The 16,442-nt window shown below is 43.8% G+C and overlaps 2 protein-coding genes across 6 annotated transcripts in view; one reads left to right on the forward strand and one right to left on the reverse strand.

Annotated features, from left to right (window-relative positions):
* Mfn1 (mitofusin 1) overlaps positions 1–10,672 on the forward strand; it is a 45,742-nt gene extending 35,070 nt beyond the window's left edge. For 3 of the 4 annotated variants that reach the window (XM_037206533.1, XM_028872653.2, XM_028872654.2), the window contains 3 exons: positions 1,287–1,483; positions 6,830–6,964; positions 8,892–10,672. In XM_037206533.1, the coding sequence (XP_037062428.1) occupies positions 1,287–1,483; positions 6,830–6,964; positions 8,892–8,970 (411 nt within the window). In that variant the 3' untranslated portion in view covers positions 8,971–10,672. The remainder of the gene's footprint in view (positions 1–1,286; positions 1,484–6,829; positions 6,965–8,891) is intronic. The other variant, XM_028872652.2, reaches the window with a different exon arrangement.
* Positions 10,673–14,687: 4,015 nt separating this feature from the next.
* Gnb4 (G protein subunit beta 4) overlaps positions 14,688–16,442 on the reverse strand; it is a 43,278-nt gene continuing 41,523 nt past the window's right edge. For both annotated transcript variants that reach the window (XM_028872658.2, XM_028872655.2), the window contains exon 10: positions 14,688–16,288. In XM_028872658.2, the coding sequence (XP_028728491.1) occupies positions 16,182–16,288 (107 nt within the window). In that variant the 3' untranslated portion in view covers positions 14,688–16,181. The remainder of the gene's footprint in view (positions 16,289–16,442) is intronic.

Here is a 16,442-nt window from a genome sequence, read left to right on the forward strand (position 1 = left end):
TTGTAAGTAGTGACTAAAGCTGGGAATGGTGGCATACACCTTTTAATCCTAGCACTAGGGAGGCTAGCCTGGTCTACCGAGTGAGTTCCAGGACAGCCAGGACTACAGAGAGAAACCCTATCTCAAACAACAACAACAAAAAAGTAGTGACTAAGATTGTTTGTTTGTTTGTTTGTTTTTCGAGACAGGGTTTCCTTGTAGTTTTGGTGCCTGCCCTGGATCTCGCTCTGTAGCCCAGGCTGGCCTTGAACTCACAGAGATCCGCCAGGCTCTGCCTCCTGAGTGCTAGGATTAAAGGCGTGCACCACCACCGTCCGGTGTGACTAAGATCTTACAGCTGTAACTTATCTTTAAACATACATGAATGCATGCATATACCCCTACCTACCTACACCCCTACCTGTAATTTTAGGATGGAATCCCTACCAGCCGTTCAGTTGGTTTCTGTTTGCTCCTTGTTTGCCTTCCTTAGGTCAGTGCCCAGAACCTTGCACATGCCAAGTAGGCCCTGTACCACTGAATTACATTCCTATCCTTGTCTGACTTTTAATAAAATGACCTATCCTCACCACAGCCCACAAATTAGTAGTATTTATATATTGGCATAACAAGAAAGTCCCAATGGGGAAAGGTTCGTAATCCCAGTTGGTAGAGAGCTTGCCTTTCTTTGGTGAGGGCTAGGTTTGATCTTTGACACCAAACAAGATGGCCTGTGACTGTCTCTGAATTCCAGTAGGAGCTGTCTTGAGTATTAAAGATTATTAGTAAGTCGTGTTCAGTTTTTTGCTTAACAGCATACATGTGCTGTTGTAATGTTCAAAACATTCAACCTAAAATAATTTTCTTTTTGTGGAGATAATAGCAAGTTGGGGTTGGAGAGATGGTTAAGATGTGCTTCTCTTCCAGAGGACCCCTGTTTGGTTCCCAGCACCCACATGGCAGCTTAGCCATTTGTAACTCCAGTCCCAGGGGTTCTGATGCTATCTCCTGGCCTCCACAGGCACTACATACACACCTGGCACACATTTCCTGTATGCAGGCAGAACACTTGTACACATGAAAAATAAAAATAAAGTCTTTATAAAGAGCAGCAGGGAGCTTGATTGACCCTATCAACTATGGAGAGCTGTGAAAGTCCATCTTGATGTTTATATTTTTTCTATCCGATTTCCTTATGAGGAAGGTATATGCGTCTTTAAAAGATGAATCAGGAGTCACAGTATCTTTCAGTGTGTCCCTTCCCAGTGTGTTTTCTTCTCATCATGAGTTGTGACTTTATCTTGCAGATTTGGAAGACAGTGGGCTGGAAACTCATCTCTGTTTCCTTAAGTATGTATGGAGCTTTGTATCTGTATGAAAGGCTGACCTGGACCACCCGTGCTAAAGAGAGAGCATTTAAGCAGCAGTTTGTGAACTATGCAACCGAAAAGCTGCAGATGATTGTGAGCTTCACAAGTGCAAACTGCAGCCACCAAGTACAGCAGTAAGTAGGAAGGTGCAGCTTCCACAGAGGCTCACTGAGGTAGCAAGGGCTCACCTCTGCTCCCACCTGTCAGCACTCCTCTCCTCACGCCCTGGTGATTAGGTCTGAGCATTTGGAAGTTGGTGCACAGAACCCTTCAGAGGCAGGATAGCTTTAACAACTAGTTCTTTAGCAGGGCTGTGCTCAGGTGTGATCCTATTAGGATGCTTCCTTCATCATGAAGATTGAATTTTTAGCATTTATTAAGTGGGCTCAACTAAGTGGACAGACTCCTGATTTTCGTTTGTTTGTTTTTGTTTTGTTAAGACAGGGTCTTATTGGAGCCCAGGCTGGCCTCTAACTCATGGCAGTCCTCCTGCCTCAGCCTCCTGAGTCCACTTTGCCCTGATAATTTTATGATGAATAGAATGTGCTTTTTACTATCATAGTCCAAACTTGAAGTGTGTAACAGTATTGCTTTTTAGATTTCAAGACAATTTTCTTATAGGTCTAGGTCTATCCAATTTCTCCTTTTTTTTTTTTCCCTGTTTTAAGTTGTTGTTAAGATCTCACGATGTAGCTCTTGCTGATATTTAATTCACTCTGTAGGTCAAGCTCACCTTGAACTCACAGAGATCTTCCTGTCTCTGTTTCCAGAGTGCTGGGATTAAAGGAAAAGGCTACCATACCCACCATTTAAAATTCTTTGTCTAAGCCGGGTGTTGGTGGCGCACGCCTTTAATCCTAGCACTCGGGAGGCAGAGCCAGGTGGATCTCTTTGAGTTCGAGGCCAGCCTGGGCTACCAAGTGAGCTCCAGGAAAGGTGCAAAGCTATACAGAGAAACCCTGTCTTGAAAAACCAAAAAAAAAAAAAAAAAAAAAAAAACTTTGTCTTTTACATTTATTTTATGGGTTTGAGTGTTATGCCTGCATATACATCTGTTTATTGCTCTAGAAGTGGTGGGACCTGGGAGAATGGAGGCAATAAAGGAGGCAGACTGTAATCTCATGCAATAACCACCTTTATTCAGAGCATCAAACAGTTTATACTCTGAAGGTTAAGAAGAGTCACATGAGTGAAGTGTCCAGTCACAAGGACAAGGTGCATGTGGTGGACAAGCCTCATGCAGCAGAACATGTCTTTCCATAGAGACATGTAAACAACAAATAATAACAGCCACTTGTAATGAATAGTCTGAAGTAAACCCAATCCTATCTGCTACACCTAGGAGGGACACAAAAACACATTCCAAGAACCATGTTTTTTAAGAAACTATGGTCATAAGACTCGTCCTGTTTTCTTGGGGTTTTCTCACAAGCACTCAGAATTCTCACATGATTTCATTCTTGGACCATATTTAGACATATGTCTCTGCACCACATGTGTGCCTAGTGTCCTTGGAGATGAGAAGAGAGCATCAGATCCCCTGGAACTGGAGTTACAGATAGTTGTGAGCCACCATGTGGGTGCCAGGAACCAAACCCAGGTCCTCTTCAAGAGCAACAACTATTCGTAACCACAGACCCCTCTCTCCTAACCCCTAGTTTCTGCTTTTATAGCAATTAAATATTAACAAAAATTATTGAATTCTCTTTAAACCAAAGTGCAGTGTTCTATATTTAAATGCATTTGAGCCAGAGTTAAATAGCCCCAGAGGATCTCAGCTTAGAGAGGTAACATGCACAGAAGGACACAAGCAGAGTGAATGTTGTCCTTCCTGTAAGGGCAGGGGGGAGAAGTGGGAGTGCTTCAGCAGGTAGAGCCTGAAGAAGAACAGCCTTGAATGAGGGCTCATGGGAGCGGGTGGCACGAGGTGTGAACACGTGCAAGAGGTGGATTGAGGAGGAGGGTAATGTGTTCAAGAACATGAAGAGGGCTGGAGAGATGACCCAGAGGTTAAGAGTTCTGGCTGCTCCTCCAGAGGTCCCGAGTTCAATTCCCAGCACCCACAGGGTGTTTCACAACCGTCTATAGTGGGATCTGATACCCTCTTCTAGTGTGCAGGCATACATGCAGGTTGAACACTCTATGCATAATAAACAAACAAACAAGTCTTTAAAAAAAACCACGAAAGTGTGGACAGTGTGTATGTTAGAGGGATTTTTGACTTCTAGGACAGGGCTATAAATTTGCAGAGATTATAGTCTGGGTAATTGGGAATTCTGGGAATGATGTCATCCGTCATTTAGCTCTAAAGCCAGTCACTTTGCAGTGGTGTAGTATATGGAATGGTTTAGTCAAGACAGGAATTAACAGGTAAATCTGTTTGAGATACACGGTCAAAACAAGGAGATCTGTGGGTGGAGACTTGTTCGTGCCGTATGCACCAAATACTTTTGGAACTCTTGTAATTTCATTTGTGTAATGGAAGATACTTTCTCTGATGAAGATACTTGGACCTGAGTGAAGGTCTTACAAATAAATGGTATAGCTCCATGCCTCCCTTTCCTTAAAAAAAAAAAAAAATCACCCAACATAATTGTAGGAATTATGGGAAATGTAAAGTTGGAAGATAATTTGGCCTTCCCTTTACATTATAATGGAGGCAACCACAAATAATTAGTTATGACATATTAGGCAAATGTCAGTATTTAATAAAATGTTAACAGAATGAAAAATACTTGATGTGTCATAGTGGGATTTGGTAGCATGAAGAAAACGATAGTGTATAGACAGTTGCAGAGAGAAGTATTAGATAATTATGTCTGAAGTGCACACTGAGTAGCCATACTCCTGGGTAAAATACAAACACCATTCTTTAGAGCCACTGTCCTTAGCACTCAGACTGAATGTGGCCTTTGCTTCTGGTAGTCCACATTGCTCAGTGATTTACCTCACAAAAGGATGCTGCCCCAAAGCTTTTGTTTTTGTTGAGCAGAGGAGAAGAGTCAAGTTTCTTATGCTTCTGAGGAAATCCCCATCTCCTGTGACGGTGTCTCCTGGTGTGTCTGTATTCTGTCATTTTCTTGAGAATGTCCTGTGTGCATCCTGTATTCACATCATTTTTACCCTGCCTCTCCCCCTCCAACTCCTCCCATGTCCCCCAAGTTTATGAAATCTTTCCTTTATTATCACACACACACACACTCTACTGAGTCCTTTTAGTTTGTTCATATGTATGTTCTGTGATCTCACCCCTCTCCTGGCAACCATTAGTTGCCTGTAGCTCTTCATCCTGGGGTGAAGCCCTGTGAGCTCCCCCATCTGCATCGATTACTATCCCTACTAGATCCTCTACTTACTGTCACCAAGCACCTCTTGTTTAGGTGATTCAGTTGTTGACATTTCATGGGTGCGGCTTCCATGTCATGCCTTGCAGCAGATGTCCTGGTTCTCTGGACCCTTTTCACCAGGGCCCCCTGAGCCTTAGGTTTGGAGGTTGCATTCTAGATGGATCATTCAAGGCAGGCACCCTGCAGTCTATTGTTCTCTGAAATAGTAATTATAATAGTAGTAGTCTCCATCTACTACAGAAAGAAGCTCCCTTGGTGAGAGTCTGAGAGCAACACTTACTTGCCTGTGGATGTAAGTGTAAGTTTTAAGAATGGAGTTAGAAATTATACTGGTTTAGGAAAGCAATATTCTCTTTTAGTCTTCTAGGGTCCGTGATCTCACTAGCCACCAGTAATTGGCTAGGTTTACAGTACTAGACATGAATTTTCTTCCATTGAGCGGGCCTTAAATCCAGTTGGACAGCCTTTGATCACCCCTAAGCTATAACACCATTGGGGTTATCTTGGGGAGTGGGTCACTGTGTGGCTTTATAGCCTGGCAGGACTATTGATTGCTCTTGTCCCTAGGTGTCCTGCATGCGTGGCTCCTTCAGATGGCATTAGAGCTTGTGCTCCTTGAATGTCAGTCAGTTCTAGGCAGTTCCACCAGGTCTGTCCAGTGTGTGATGTCTTCAGCAATAGTCTTTCACTCCAGTTCTGGGAAGCAACCAAGAGCAACACCAGTAGCCTGTGTTGTTTGGGGAACTCGCTTGGATTCCCCTACCTAGCAACGCAAGGGGAGGTTTGCTATGCATGGCACTGGGGTTTTTTGTTAGACACTCTGGCTCTTGTGGAAAATATTACCATCCCAAGTGGTAAAACTTTACTTAAATTGGGTGCATGCGTACATACGTGTGTGTGTGATAAGGATTCAGTGTCAGGATCCATAAATAAGAGAGAACATGTATTTAACTTTCTAGGTCTGGGTTACCTCACTCAATATGATCTTTTTTAGTTCCATCCATTTACCTGAAAAGTTCATGATTTCATTTTTCTTTACAGCTGAGCAGTATATGTCCCACATTTTCATTATCTAGTTGTTGATCAGTTGAAGAACATTTGTGTGTTCCATTTCTCACTATTGTGAATAGAGTGCCAATGAACTGAGCAAGTGTGTATGAAGTAGGATGTTGAGTCCTTTGGACATTTGCTGAGGAGTGAGACAGCTGGGTCACATGGTAGATCTGCTGTTAGCTTTGGAGAATTCTCCACATTGATTTCCATGGGGCTGCACCAGTTTGCAATCCCAATAATGAAGGAGGCTTTTCTTTTACCACGTCCTCACCAGCATTTGTTGTCCGTCATTTTCTTGATCTCAGGTGGTCTGACTAAGGGAAGATGAAACCTCCAAGTAGTTTTAATTTGCATGTCTCTGATTGCTAAGGATGTAGAATATTTTTTGAGATACTTCTTAGCCATTTTTCTTCTTTTGAGGACTATGTTCAGATCTAAAGCCCATTTTTTACTTGGGTGGTTTGTTTTCTTGACTGTTTTTGAGTTCTTTCTAAATTCTGGTATTCATCCTGTCAGATTTATAGCAGACAAAAATTCTGCCCCACTCTCTGTGGGTTTCTTCATTCAGCTGTGTCCTTTGCTGTAGAGGCTTCTCAGTTTTGAGTCCCGTGGGGAGTCCTCCCCTGCACCTCTATCCTGCAGGGTGCTGCTTTTTTCCTTCTAGCAGGTGTAGCATTTTGTCTCCTTTGCGGTTGCAGTTCATTTGTGTTCACAGCCCTGCGGCAGCTGTAGCCCAGGCTCGCGAGCGTGGTGCCTTGAGGCAAAGTCAAGGAGCTGCATTCACACTAAGTTTACAGGGGCCACGCTGGCCTCTCAGCTTAGCTATTGACGTTTTCCTCTTTAGCTGAGCATAGTGGTGCACACCTTGAGTCCCAGCGTTCCAGAGGCAGAGGCAGGTGGATCTCGGAGTTCAAGGCCAGTCTGGTCTGAGTTCCAGGACAGCCAGGACTATGTAAAGAAACCCTGTCTCAAAAAAACGAAACAAAACGTTTTTCTTTTTAATATATTGGGGTTTGGTTTTTTGGGTTTTTTTTTGTTTTTTTAGAAAACCTACATACTTTTTTTTAAATTTTATTTTAGAGAAATGGCTACCACTTTTGCTCGACTGTGTCAACAAGTTGATGTTACTCAAAAACATCTGGAAGAAGAAATTGCTAGATTATCCAAAGAAATAGATCAACTGGAGAAAATACAAAACAACTCGAAGCTGTTAAGGTAAACTTTTCCCTCTCAGTAACATGAATATCTAATTTCATCTCACATCTAAGATTATTATGTGAAGTCACTAATGACTTTGCATTAGAACTTTTAAATGAACTATCTTCATTGCTTTAAATTCAGAGTTTCCATGTTTGGAGCTGGAGAGATGGCTCAGCAAGAGTATTTGCTATTTTGCAGAGACCCCTACTTGGGTTTGGTTCCCAGCACCTACATGGACTTCATTAAGCTAAAAAGTCTGTACAGCAATGGCCACCCAGCAGCCACCTGTAACTCTAGTTCCAAGAGCTCCGACGCCTTCTTCTGGCTTCTCTCAGCACCAGGCGTGCAAGTGGTGCATATTTATACATGTAGGCACAACACTCATAAAATAAAAATAAATCGTTTTAAGAAGACAAGGACTGTCCATATTTAATTCCTTATGCTTTGGAATTTCAGTGAAAGCCCATTGCAGCCGGAGAGTCCATCTGAGTTAAAAGCAATTTTGTAGGACTTTTACTCTCCCTTAGGCTGGGATAATTCTTTTCTAGAACAGAAGTTCAGTAATCTAAAATGACAGTTGAGCATTGTGTCACACACCTTGTGTGCCCAGTACTTAGGAGACAGGAGCAGGTTCAAAGTAGTCCTCAGGTACATAGTCCTCAGTTCAAGGTCAGCCTGGGCCACATGAGACCTTTCTCAAAAAAACCCAACAAACAACCACAAACCCAAACCAAATGAACAAAAATCCCCACAACAGAGGCCCTGGTCTTTCTGAGGAAGGAGGACACTTGCGTTTGAAGCAGTGAACTACAGGTGTTCTGATAAATTGGGCTTGCGCTTCGTTATGATTTATGGATCCTTTGGGACAGGAGTGGAAGTGTCACCATCAGGTCTGACTTGGCAGTTGTTTCCACTTCCTTAATCACGAGCTGCTTGCCAGCATGTCTTGGAGTAGCGTTAAGCACTGAGCAACACTGCTGAGTCAGGGCTTGCCTGCAGTAGTGCTACATCAGAGAGCAGCTTTGTGGCCAGGGTTTGCAGATTGGAGGGCTGTCCTCGTGGCCTGAGTTCTGAGGGCATGTGTAATTAGACAAATGAAGATGTGCTGTCAGCACAGTGCTCATGGTCGTGGAAGAGCCTTTGCAAAGGCGCAGAGCAGCACAGTACTCAGCTGTTGGTTTTCATGGAGTCCACTGTTAAAATTACCTGTAGCTTCACATGCCAAGCCAGTTTCCAGCTTGGAAACAGTAGGCTGCAGCAGAGCCCAGGTGTAGACCAGGCTGTAAGCCCTACATGTGTCTAAGTACACTCTATAATGTCCACAGTGCGGTCAAGGGGTGATGTCTGATGCTCCTTCTGGCCTAGCAAGACATGGCTGGGCGGAATCACAATTACCAACTCAGGCTCAGCCTGAAGAACTATATTCACCTGCGTATGTGACCTCAGTCACATGAGACAACAAAACAACTCCCTTCTCTCCAAATAGAGTCCCTTCTTTGTGAGTACATGCCCTAGCATGAACTGAGAATATGCTGCGTAGACTGTGGCTGGCAATTCAGTTAGGGCTTCCACTCATAGGCAATTGATTATATCAGGTATGATTCTAATGTGCTCCTTGCCAGCTTCTTTGCATATACAGTGTAAGTCATTCAGTACTTTACACTTTACAGTTATGACCCTGACTTAAGATGTCACTCCTGTTTAAGCTGTTAGGCTGTTTCAGTATTGAAGTCCATGACTCTGTCTTCATATCGCTCTAGCCCCTGAGGTTGTATTCACTGTGAGCATAGCAGGCGCACACACGCTAACAGTCTTGTATGAGTTCCAGTTAAGGATGGCCACAGCTGCCTAGAGGGCTGTTTGTAAGTTTGGATAGAATGTACTCTTCTCGTTGACTGTTAAGATAATTAGGTTGGTGTTTTATTCGTTGTCTTTTAACTAGAAATAAAGCCGTTCAACTTGAAAGTGAGCTGGAGAATTTTACGAAGCAGTTTCTACACTCAAGCAATGAAGAATCTTAACCGCAGAAGCTGCTGTGATGATCGCATTGTAGGAGGAAGCGGATTGGATGATGGGGAGAGCTATTTTTATGAAATGACCTCAGTATGAATTACTAACTCTGAGTACCGATGCCTTGCAGAGACTGTGGTAATGACCTGTCTCAGGGGATTGCACTTTTTGAAGTGTTGCAATGCGTCATTAGCTTTAGTTTAGAGTGAAGACTGAACTGTGGGTTAAATGATGGATTCCTTGACAACGGTGGAACCAACTGTGCAGCCCCTGAGGGTGGGTCCTGCAGCTCTCAGCCAGGGCTTTCTGTCTGTGATTCTGGGTAACTGCTTCCTGGCATCCAGGAGTTAGAGATCTTTTCATCCTCCTTCACTAGTTCTCGATGCCTTCTTTAATGGGAATACTGAATTTGTTTATAAGCTGATTTGTTCAAACCAGGGAGTGTGGGCTACTCCTGGGTGTCCTACCGTCACTTGGCCCTCACAGCGAGGATGTAACCACTGCTAAACACAGTTTTTACCTTTTCCTTTATTCCCATTAAAACTGATGTGAAATAGTGGAAAGGCCTGTCATTATAGTCACGCATGAAGTATCTGAGTCTGGTTTCCTGCTCTGTCTCTTTACAAACATTGTCAGCCTTGAGTCTAGCAAGGAGAGCTTTCCTGCCTAAACATGAGGTGGGAGGTCTGGAAGGGATGGCCAGAGTGGGACACAGGAGGTAGATATGGCATATGGCGACATGACCATGGAGACATGACTGTGACAAATGGATCCTTAGGAGGAATCTCACTGGCTTGTCCCACTGGAAGCTTTGACTTTAATTACATGAATTTCCTTGGGTCCCATTAAAAATGATCACTCTGTGTTAGCGAAATGTTTATGGTTCAGGTATTATGTGTGCCTCTACATTAAAAGCTGATTGACATCGTGTATGGAAATACTTAAATGGCAAGGCAGGATTGCTTCTCTGACCTGACTATGAAAAGCAAAGTGCTAACCTATGAGTATTTCATGGATATCAGTTTTGCCATCCAGGGGACACTGAACTCCCACCGGTGTGTCCTCGAACTCACAGAGATCCACCTGCCTCTACCTCCTGAGTGATGGGATTAAAAGCGTGCGCCACCACACCCAGCCCTAGGTACACTTCTTATTTTTAAGGTATTTGAAGAATGTTATAATATCATATACCATTATTTAGACCATAGAAATGTTTCAGAATTACTTACATTTTAGGAAAATTGGGTTTTGGTCTACAGTATTCAAATATAAACGCACATGACTATCTTTTGCTTTTATTGCTAATTTTTCACCCCCCAAATGGTACAGGCAACCAGGTGGGGTTAGGTGAAAATTACATGAAAAACCACTCTCTGAAATGGAGGTCTGCCAACCTAAGTTACAAAGTTACAGAGCACTTGAACTTCTGGCCACATCTTTAGCATGCTACAATGTGGCTCTCTGGGTTTGATCAAGTCAGGGCTGTTGAGAACAGTGTGCTTCCGACCAGAGAAGAGGACACCTATGGCTGGGCTCACGAATGCACAGACTGTAATCCTGACTGTTATTGCTCAGTTACTACACACATACTTGATGATTTACTGTGTATGTTTACAGTATTATTTATAAACTTTGTATGACCTTTAACTTTTTACAAAGCATTTTTATAAGTATACAAGCTTGCAAGATGAAAATAAATCTATTTGCCTGTTAGTTGAGAAATGCAGCATTTATCTCAGTTAGTGACTCCCAGTCATTTTCCATGGTAGTCACATAAGTTCTCTTACATTGGAGGGAGGCCCTAATTACTTCTCGACTATCACTTAGTTCCTTTGGCCAGTCACAGGGTGAGATCCCTGGTGTACCACTGCCAGTGGCAGTTTGAGAGGTTTTCCGTGGTAGGCACGCAGCTTATAAGTACCCAGCCAACAGGACTCCTTGAACAGATAGAACGAATACAAACCTTTTTTGTTGTTTGGTTTGAGACAGGGTTTCTCTGTAGCCTTAGCTGTTTTGGAACTTGCTTTGTAGACCAGGCTGGCCTCGAACTTAGAGGTCAATACAAACACTGAATAGATTTTTCAATTTTAAAAAATGGAACTAAATTATCCCAAGGGAGCTACGGGGGAAGGATGGCTGTTGTCTCTGTGGAGACAGGGTCTCAACCTTGGGATCTTCCTCATCTAGCTCCCAGTCACTAGAACTGCAGACCTCTTGTGCCCCCACCAAGGAGAGGAACAACCTACTTGTGGATGAGAAATCTGTGGCTTTAATAAAATGAAAGCCAGCTTTGGGTCACTGACACTCCAGTCTCTCCCTTCCTTTGTTTTATAAAAAAATAAAGACAGCATTTAAACAAAGGGAGTAGAGCTAACCAAGGAAGTACTGGACTTTTGAGTTTAGTTCTGGTGCTTAACTTTAAAAATCTTACTAAAATCTGACTTAAAACACGGTACAATGAAAGATGATGAAAAGCACTTTATTGATTACAGATTACAGGACCAGCTCACTACAACATTTCACAAGCAACTGTACAAATAAAGGAGTGAGTCACTGTTACATCTCAGAATACTGCTGAATCCTGGCCCAAGTCCTCTGCTTGCATGGTCAAGCTTTAGACATATGCCTGACTTGGCTTCGTTGTGGAAATACTTGAGGACATTTCCAAGGTGCCTTATAGGAAAGTACTCAAACCAGCTTCAGGACACACTTGAAGTGTGGGCCATCTCATGGCTTCAGTGAGACGATGCAGATGTTCAAAGAGAAGCCTCTTGGGTGAGAAATGGTAGGCTAGAGCACCACTGTATAAAGACAGAAAGGCTTGCACAACCTCCCGCTGTGCCACTGAAGTCCTAGTTAACAGACCATGTGCTGGAAGATTCTGTTGGGTACATTTCATACTAGTTGTAATGCTACATTATTATACCTGTTTTACAAAGCCAGCCATTGGGTTTAAGAAAGAAAAAAAAAAACCTTTTAGAAAATACTCAAGATGGAAAATATTTCCTAAATCTAAGATGCTCCATCAGTCTGGCTGACAGTGCTGACTTAAGCCTCCTGTGAGCACCGCTGTAACCAGTGAAAAGCAGGAGCCGAGCTCCTGTGTGCTTCACGTTCCGCAGGATCCGATTGAAGATCATCTTTGTCAAATGACAGACTCACCTGTGGGTGGCTCTTACATTTCTAACGGAAGCTTAGACATCATTTTAAATCATGCTTTCCACAGTGGCCAGAGGAAAAAACATCTGGACACAGTTCTTAAGTATTTGTGCAAGTCTGATGTGATCTGCAGATTCTAAAAGAATGTTCCTTATTGAAACGATGGCAGGTCCATCTGGGGGATTGCTTATTCAGTTTTCTAGGCTAGTCAACGGTTTAAAATACAGGACATTTACATCCACTTAATTTCCCTGATAGTTGCATTTCTAAAACAAAGTCTTAGTTTTACTACTAAATCTAAGTCATCTACAGGATTGGCGAGTACTTTCAACAACAGAATGATCATGTTTATGGCTGTTTTTAAGATAGGATTTCTTTTCCTTTAAAAAAGGATTTAAATTATGTGTGTGCAGGTGTCTGAGGAAGCCAGAAGAGGGCTTTGGACCCCTTGAAGTTACAGGCAGGTGTTAGCCACCTCCACTGGGAACTGTTCTCAGGCCCCCTGTGAGAATAGCAAGCAGGTTTAACCACTGCTTTCTCTCTCCAGTCCCTGGGACAAGGTTTCCATCTGATATCCCCAGTGACTGGCCTCAAATCTCAGTGATCCCTCTGTCCCAGCCTCCCAAGTAAAGGGTTACAGGCCTACACTAGTTCACTTCTTTTTTAACAGATTAATCCTTAACAGAAGCACATCAGTCAGCTTGCTAAGTCTAAATTAAAATGACAGCTACTGACGAGACCCGCTCTTCAAGAACCAGACCCCACCACTTGGCATTTATGAACTTGGAATTCAGTACAGTACATGTGTACCACTTCAAGTGCAAGCTAGTTAGGGACCTGGGACGTTACACGGAGCACAGCAGCCAAAATGAAGCTTGCTCATCTCCAGGTGGAGACGGCCTTGCCGGACAGCACACGGCGCTACATTGTTTTAGAAAAGCATGTGTGCCTTTAAAATACTCTTGGGGAAAGCGGCACAGTGGTGAATGCCTGCGGACCCAGTTAGAGGCCAAAGCAGGAGCCACGGCAAAATGTTAAAAATCTTGTCCATCTCAAGACCATTTCTGTTTGATGTTATGCACGCTATGCGTCAACCCGCTAAGGCACATATATAGGTTAATTTTGGGAAGTCTCAGGCAATCCAATGTATTTAGCCACAACAGAAACTGCAAAGAAACCCTAAAGGCACCAACCAGTAGAAAGCAGCTTGAGGAAGGTCATTGCTGTCTCAAATGTCAGTGCTGTGTGCAGTCAGCCACATGTTCATCATGGTTCCACAACCTGAAAGTACATTCCTTTTTAAACAGATTTGTGTGTATGAATGTTTTGCCTGCATGCATTAATGTGCCTGCTGCCCAAGGAAGTCAGATCCCCTGGGACTGGAGTTACAGGTAGTTGTGAGCTGCCATGTGGTTGCTGGGAATTGAACCCAGGTTCTCTGTAAGAATAACAAGTGCTCTTAACTGCTGAGCCAACTCTTCAGCCCTAAATTCCATTTTAAAACATTTAGGGCCATAGAATACCTTTAGTATGACTTTTGACCGACACACACAGCTGAGGACTGAACCCAGGGCCTTGTGCTTCAAGTACTTTACCCCAGGTTTAATCACTAGCCCCATTTTTAAATACATATTAGAAGTGCTGTTCAGAACACTGGGATGAATTCTGAGCTACACAGCAGACTTAGAGACACACCCTTTTGGGGGAGTGGTTTGATCGGTGCTTCAGCTCTGGCTTGGGTGGGGCAGGCTGCAGATGTAGCCCGGTGGTAGAGTGCTTTCCAGGCAACGGGTAAAAGCAAGGCTAGATTCTAGCCCACCGTCAGGCTTTTCTTTTTTTAAGTAAATTGTGCCCTATTTCAGAGAGCTACGCTTTACGAAGTGACCTCCCTAGTTCACAAATAGAGCAAAGGTATCCCAGAAACTAAAGATTGAGGTACACATTCACACCTGCCATTGGTGGTCTGTTTCTCTTCAATACTGTATCTCAGTTCACCGCTACCCTGTAGGGAGCAAAGGAAGCCCTGAGCAACAGCATGTGCTGTTGACGGGTACTGCTGTGTCAAGGACCCTTGCTCCAGACCAGGGAGGACAGCAAAGCCCTCCTGGCTTGAGTATGAATGCTGATGGACTATGTAGAAAAGTCCGCCATAGCACCCTCCCTACCCCCAATGTTTACAGCCCGAAGACTGTTTCCCTGCAGAGGCTGCTCTTACAGAGATGAGCCATCCTTGTCTCCTTGTCCAGCTGCACACCGTAAACACTGTCTCCTTGTTCATCTGTGTACAGCAGCACCAACTCTGTGCTACTCCATGTCACAAATTCCTTCCTGGGAGCTGCAGTTTCTCCACAGGAGAGCCCAGTCTACATGACCCCAGCTTTCCGTGTCTGTGTGTCTGCTTTTCATTGCCTTTCTGCCCCACTCAGGTCCAACCCTGGAGCTGTGTGGCGGGAGGAGGCTCTGTCCACTGTAGTCTCTTAAGAGCAACTGACCTTAACAGGGATGCCAATTTTACCACAGCGGACACATACATAGGACCATTCACAGTATAAGGATGAAAAGTCACAGAAACAGTTTGCGACTATTAAGGTTATAGTTACAGGTGCTCAACTTTAACAGTAAAATTGCTAAACAGCAACTTACATGTTACTGAGTTACAAAACAATGTGTGTGTATACATCCAAGTAACCCATGAAGGCAGCACCCAGCAAGACTTAACTCGTGTCAGTCATTTAAATTTGCAGGAGAAAACAAGAGGAGCGGCATCGCTGTTCGGTCTGGAGGCAGGACAGCCCAGTGACAGACACTTTACGGAGCAATTGGACAGCTTGCTGCGAGCTGAACCCCTCTGAAACAATGCTTTAGGCTCGAGGGTTCAGCTCCAGACAGCCTGCAGTAAGCTACTTGGAAACAAGTGTGTCATGCTATGGAGAACAGCACTACACGGCAGCAGAACGCGTCCGTCAGAGGAGCTGGGGATGCAGAGCAGTTGCCTGGCGGGCACCAGGCCCCGGATTCCTTCTGCAGCACCACCAATGGGAAAGCAGAAGTGTAAGGGTACAGATCACTTATTCCAACAGATTTGACATGACACTGAATTCATGAAGCCATCTTACTACATGTAAGTCAGTGCCAGTGGCGTGGATGAGTTTACGTTTCTCAAGAATGTAAAAGGTGAGACAGTTTCCTGCCTATTACAGAGAATACTGGGCAAAAGTCTTCAGATACAGGGACAAGTCAGGTTTTGTCAAACCGGAAATACTAGTATATTCTATACACTTGGTTTCTGAAAGTGAAATTAACAGCAAGATCCAAAGGTCCAAAGGGCTCAGCCTTTTAGAATACCAAAAATTACATGCCAGTGTCTACTGGTTATTAATATAGTAATAATTGTAATGACACTTCAATATGTTCCTGTGTCAAAGTGAAATTCTTACCCCCTGGCCCTCACATCACCTGCCACCTCAAAGACTCAAAGGAGCACTTACTTAGATTCCTAGCTGGCAAAGACTGCGTCAAACCAGCCACTGGCTCCCTCAGCCACCTCACCTCTCAGCCCTCCTAATCAGGAAGCCTTCAGGGACTCTCAAGTTAAAATGCAATGTCAGAACCCAAGGGGACTCCTTCAGACAGCACATATATCTACATTATCACTTCTGCCTATCCTGAGTCCTGGCTCTTCCGTGATAACACTTTAAAAATGTGACATTTTTATATATACAGAGTTCAAGGGGAGTCCCTGACAAAATGCAAACACAATGGTCATCTGCTAACGAGTGTCTGTTCTAATCTACAGAAAACCAGCACAAGCGAGTCTGTCGGGGTTAAAGTCAACACAACTGCCCAGCTAATACCCCGGCCCTTCGACCTCAGCAAGGGACCTTCATCTTGATTGTTTCTTTTACACCGTTTGGTTGTAGTTCACTGAAAGCTTCTTTTTGTATGCATTCCTTTCAATAGAAACATCTTCATCCGCAAATAGAAGATGGAGTTTTTCTCATAGCTATAGGCTGTAGCATGGATTTCTCCACATAACCATTGGAGAACAGAAACTCTGACCCAGTTAATTCCAGATTCTAAGAAAGCTGTCCCAGGAGCCGGTGGCCACAGCCATGCCGTCATCAGTGACACCTAAGCAGCTAACACGGTTGTCGTGACCAGCAAGGACACCTACAAAGAAAGGTCAATACAAGGTCAACACCGGAGTTTCACAACTACACAAGCTGTGCATTACAGCGCAGTGATTTAACAAATGAGAGGCATCCTGGGGAAACTGCTGTCAGGCAAGTCAGGCATAGGACACAGCACACCATGGGTTAACTCA

Source organism: Peromyscus leucopus, chromosome 6 (assembly GCF_004664715.2).
Source record: "Peromyscus leucopus breed LL Stock chromosome 6, UCI_PerLeu_2.1, whole genome shotgun sequence".
NCBI classification, from domain to species: Eukaryota; Metazoa; Chordata; class Mammalia; order Rodentia; family Cricetidae; genus Peromyscus; species Peromyscus leucopus.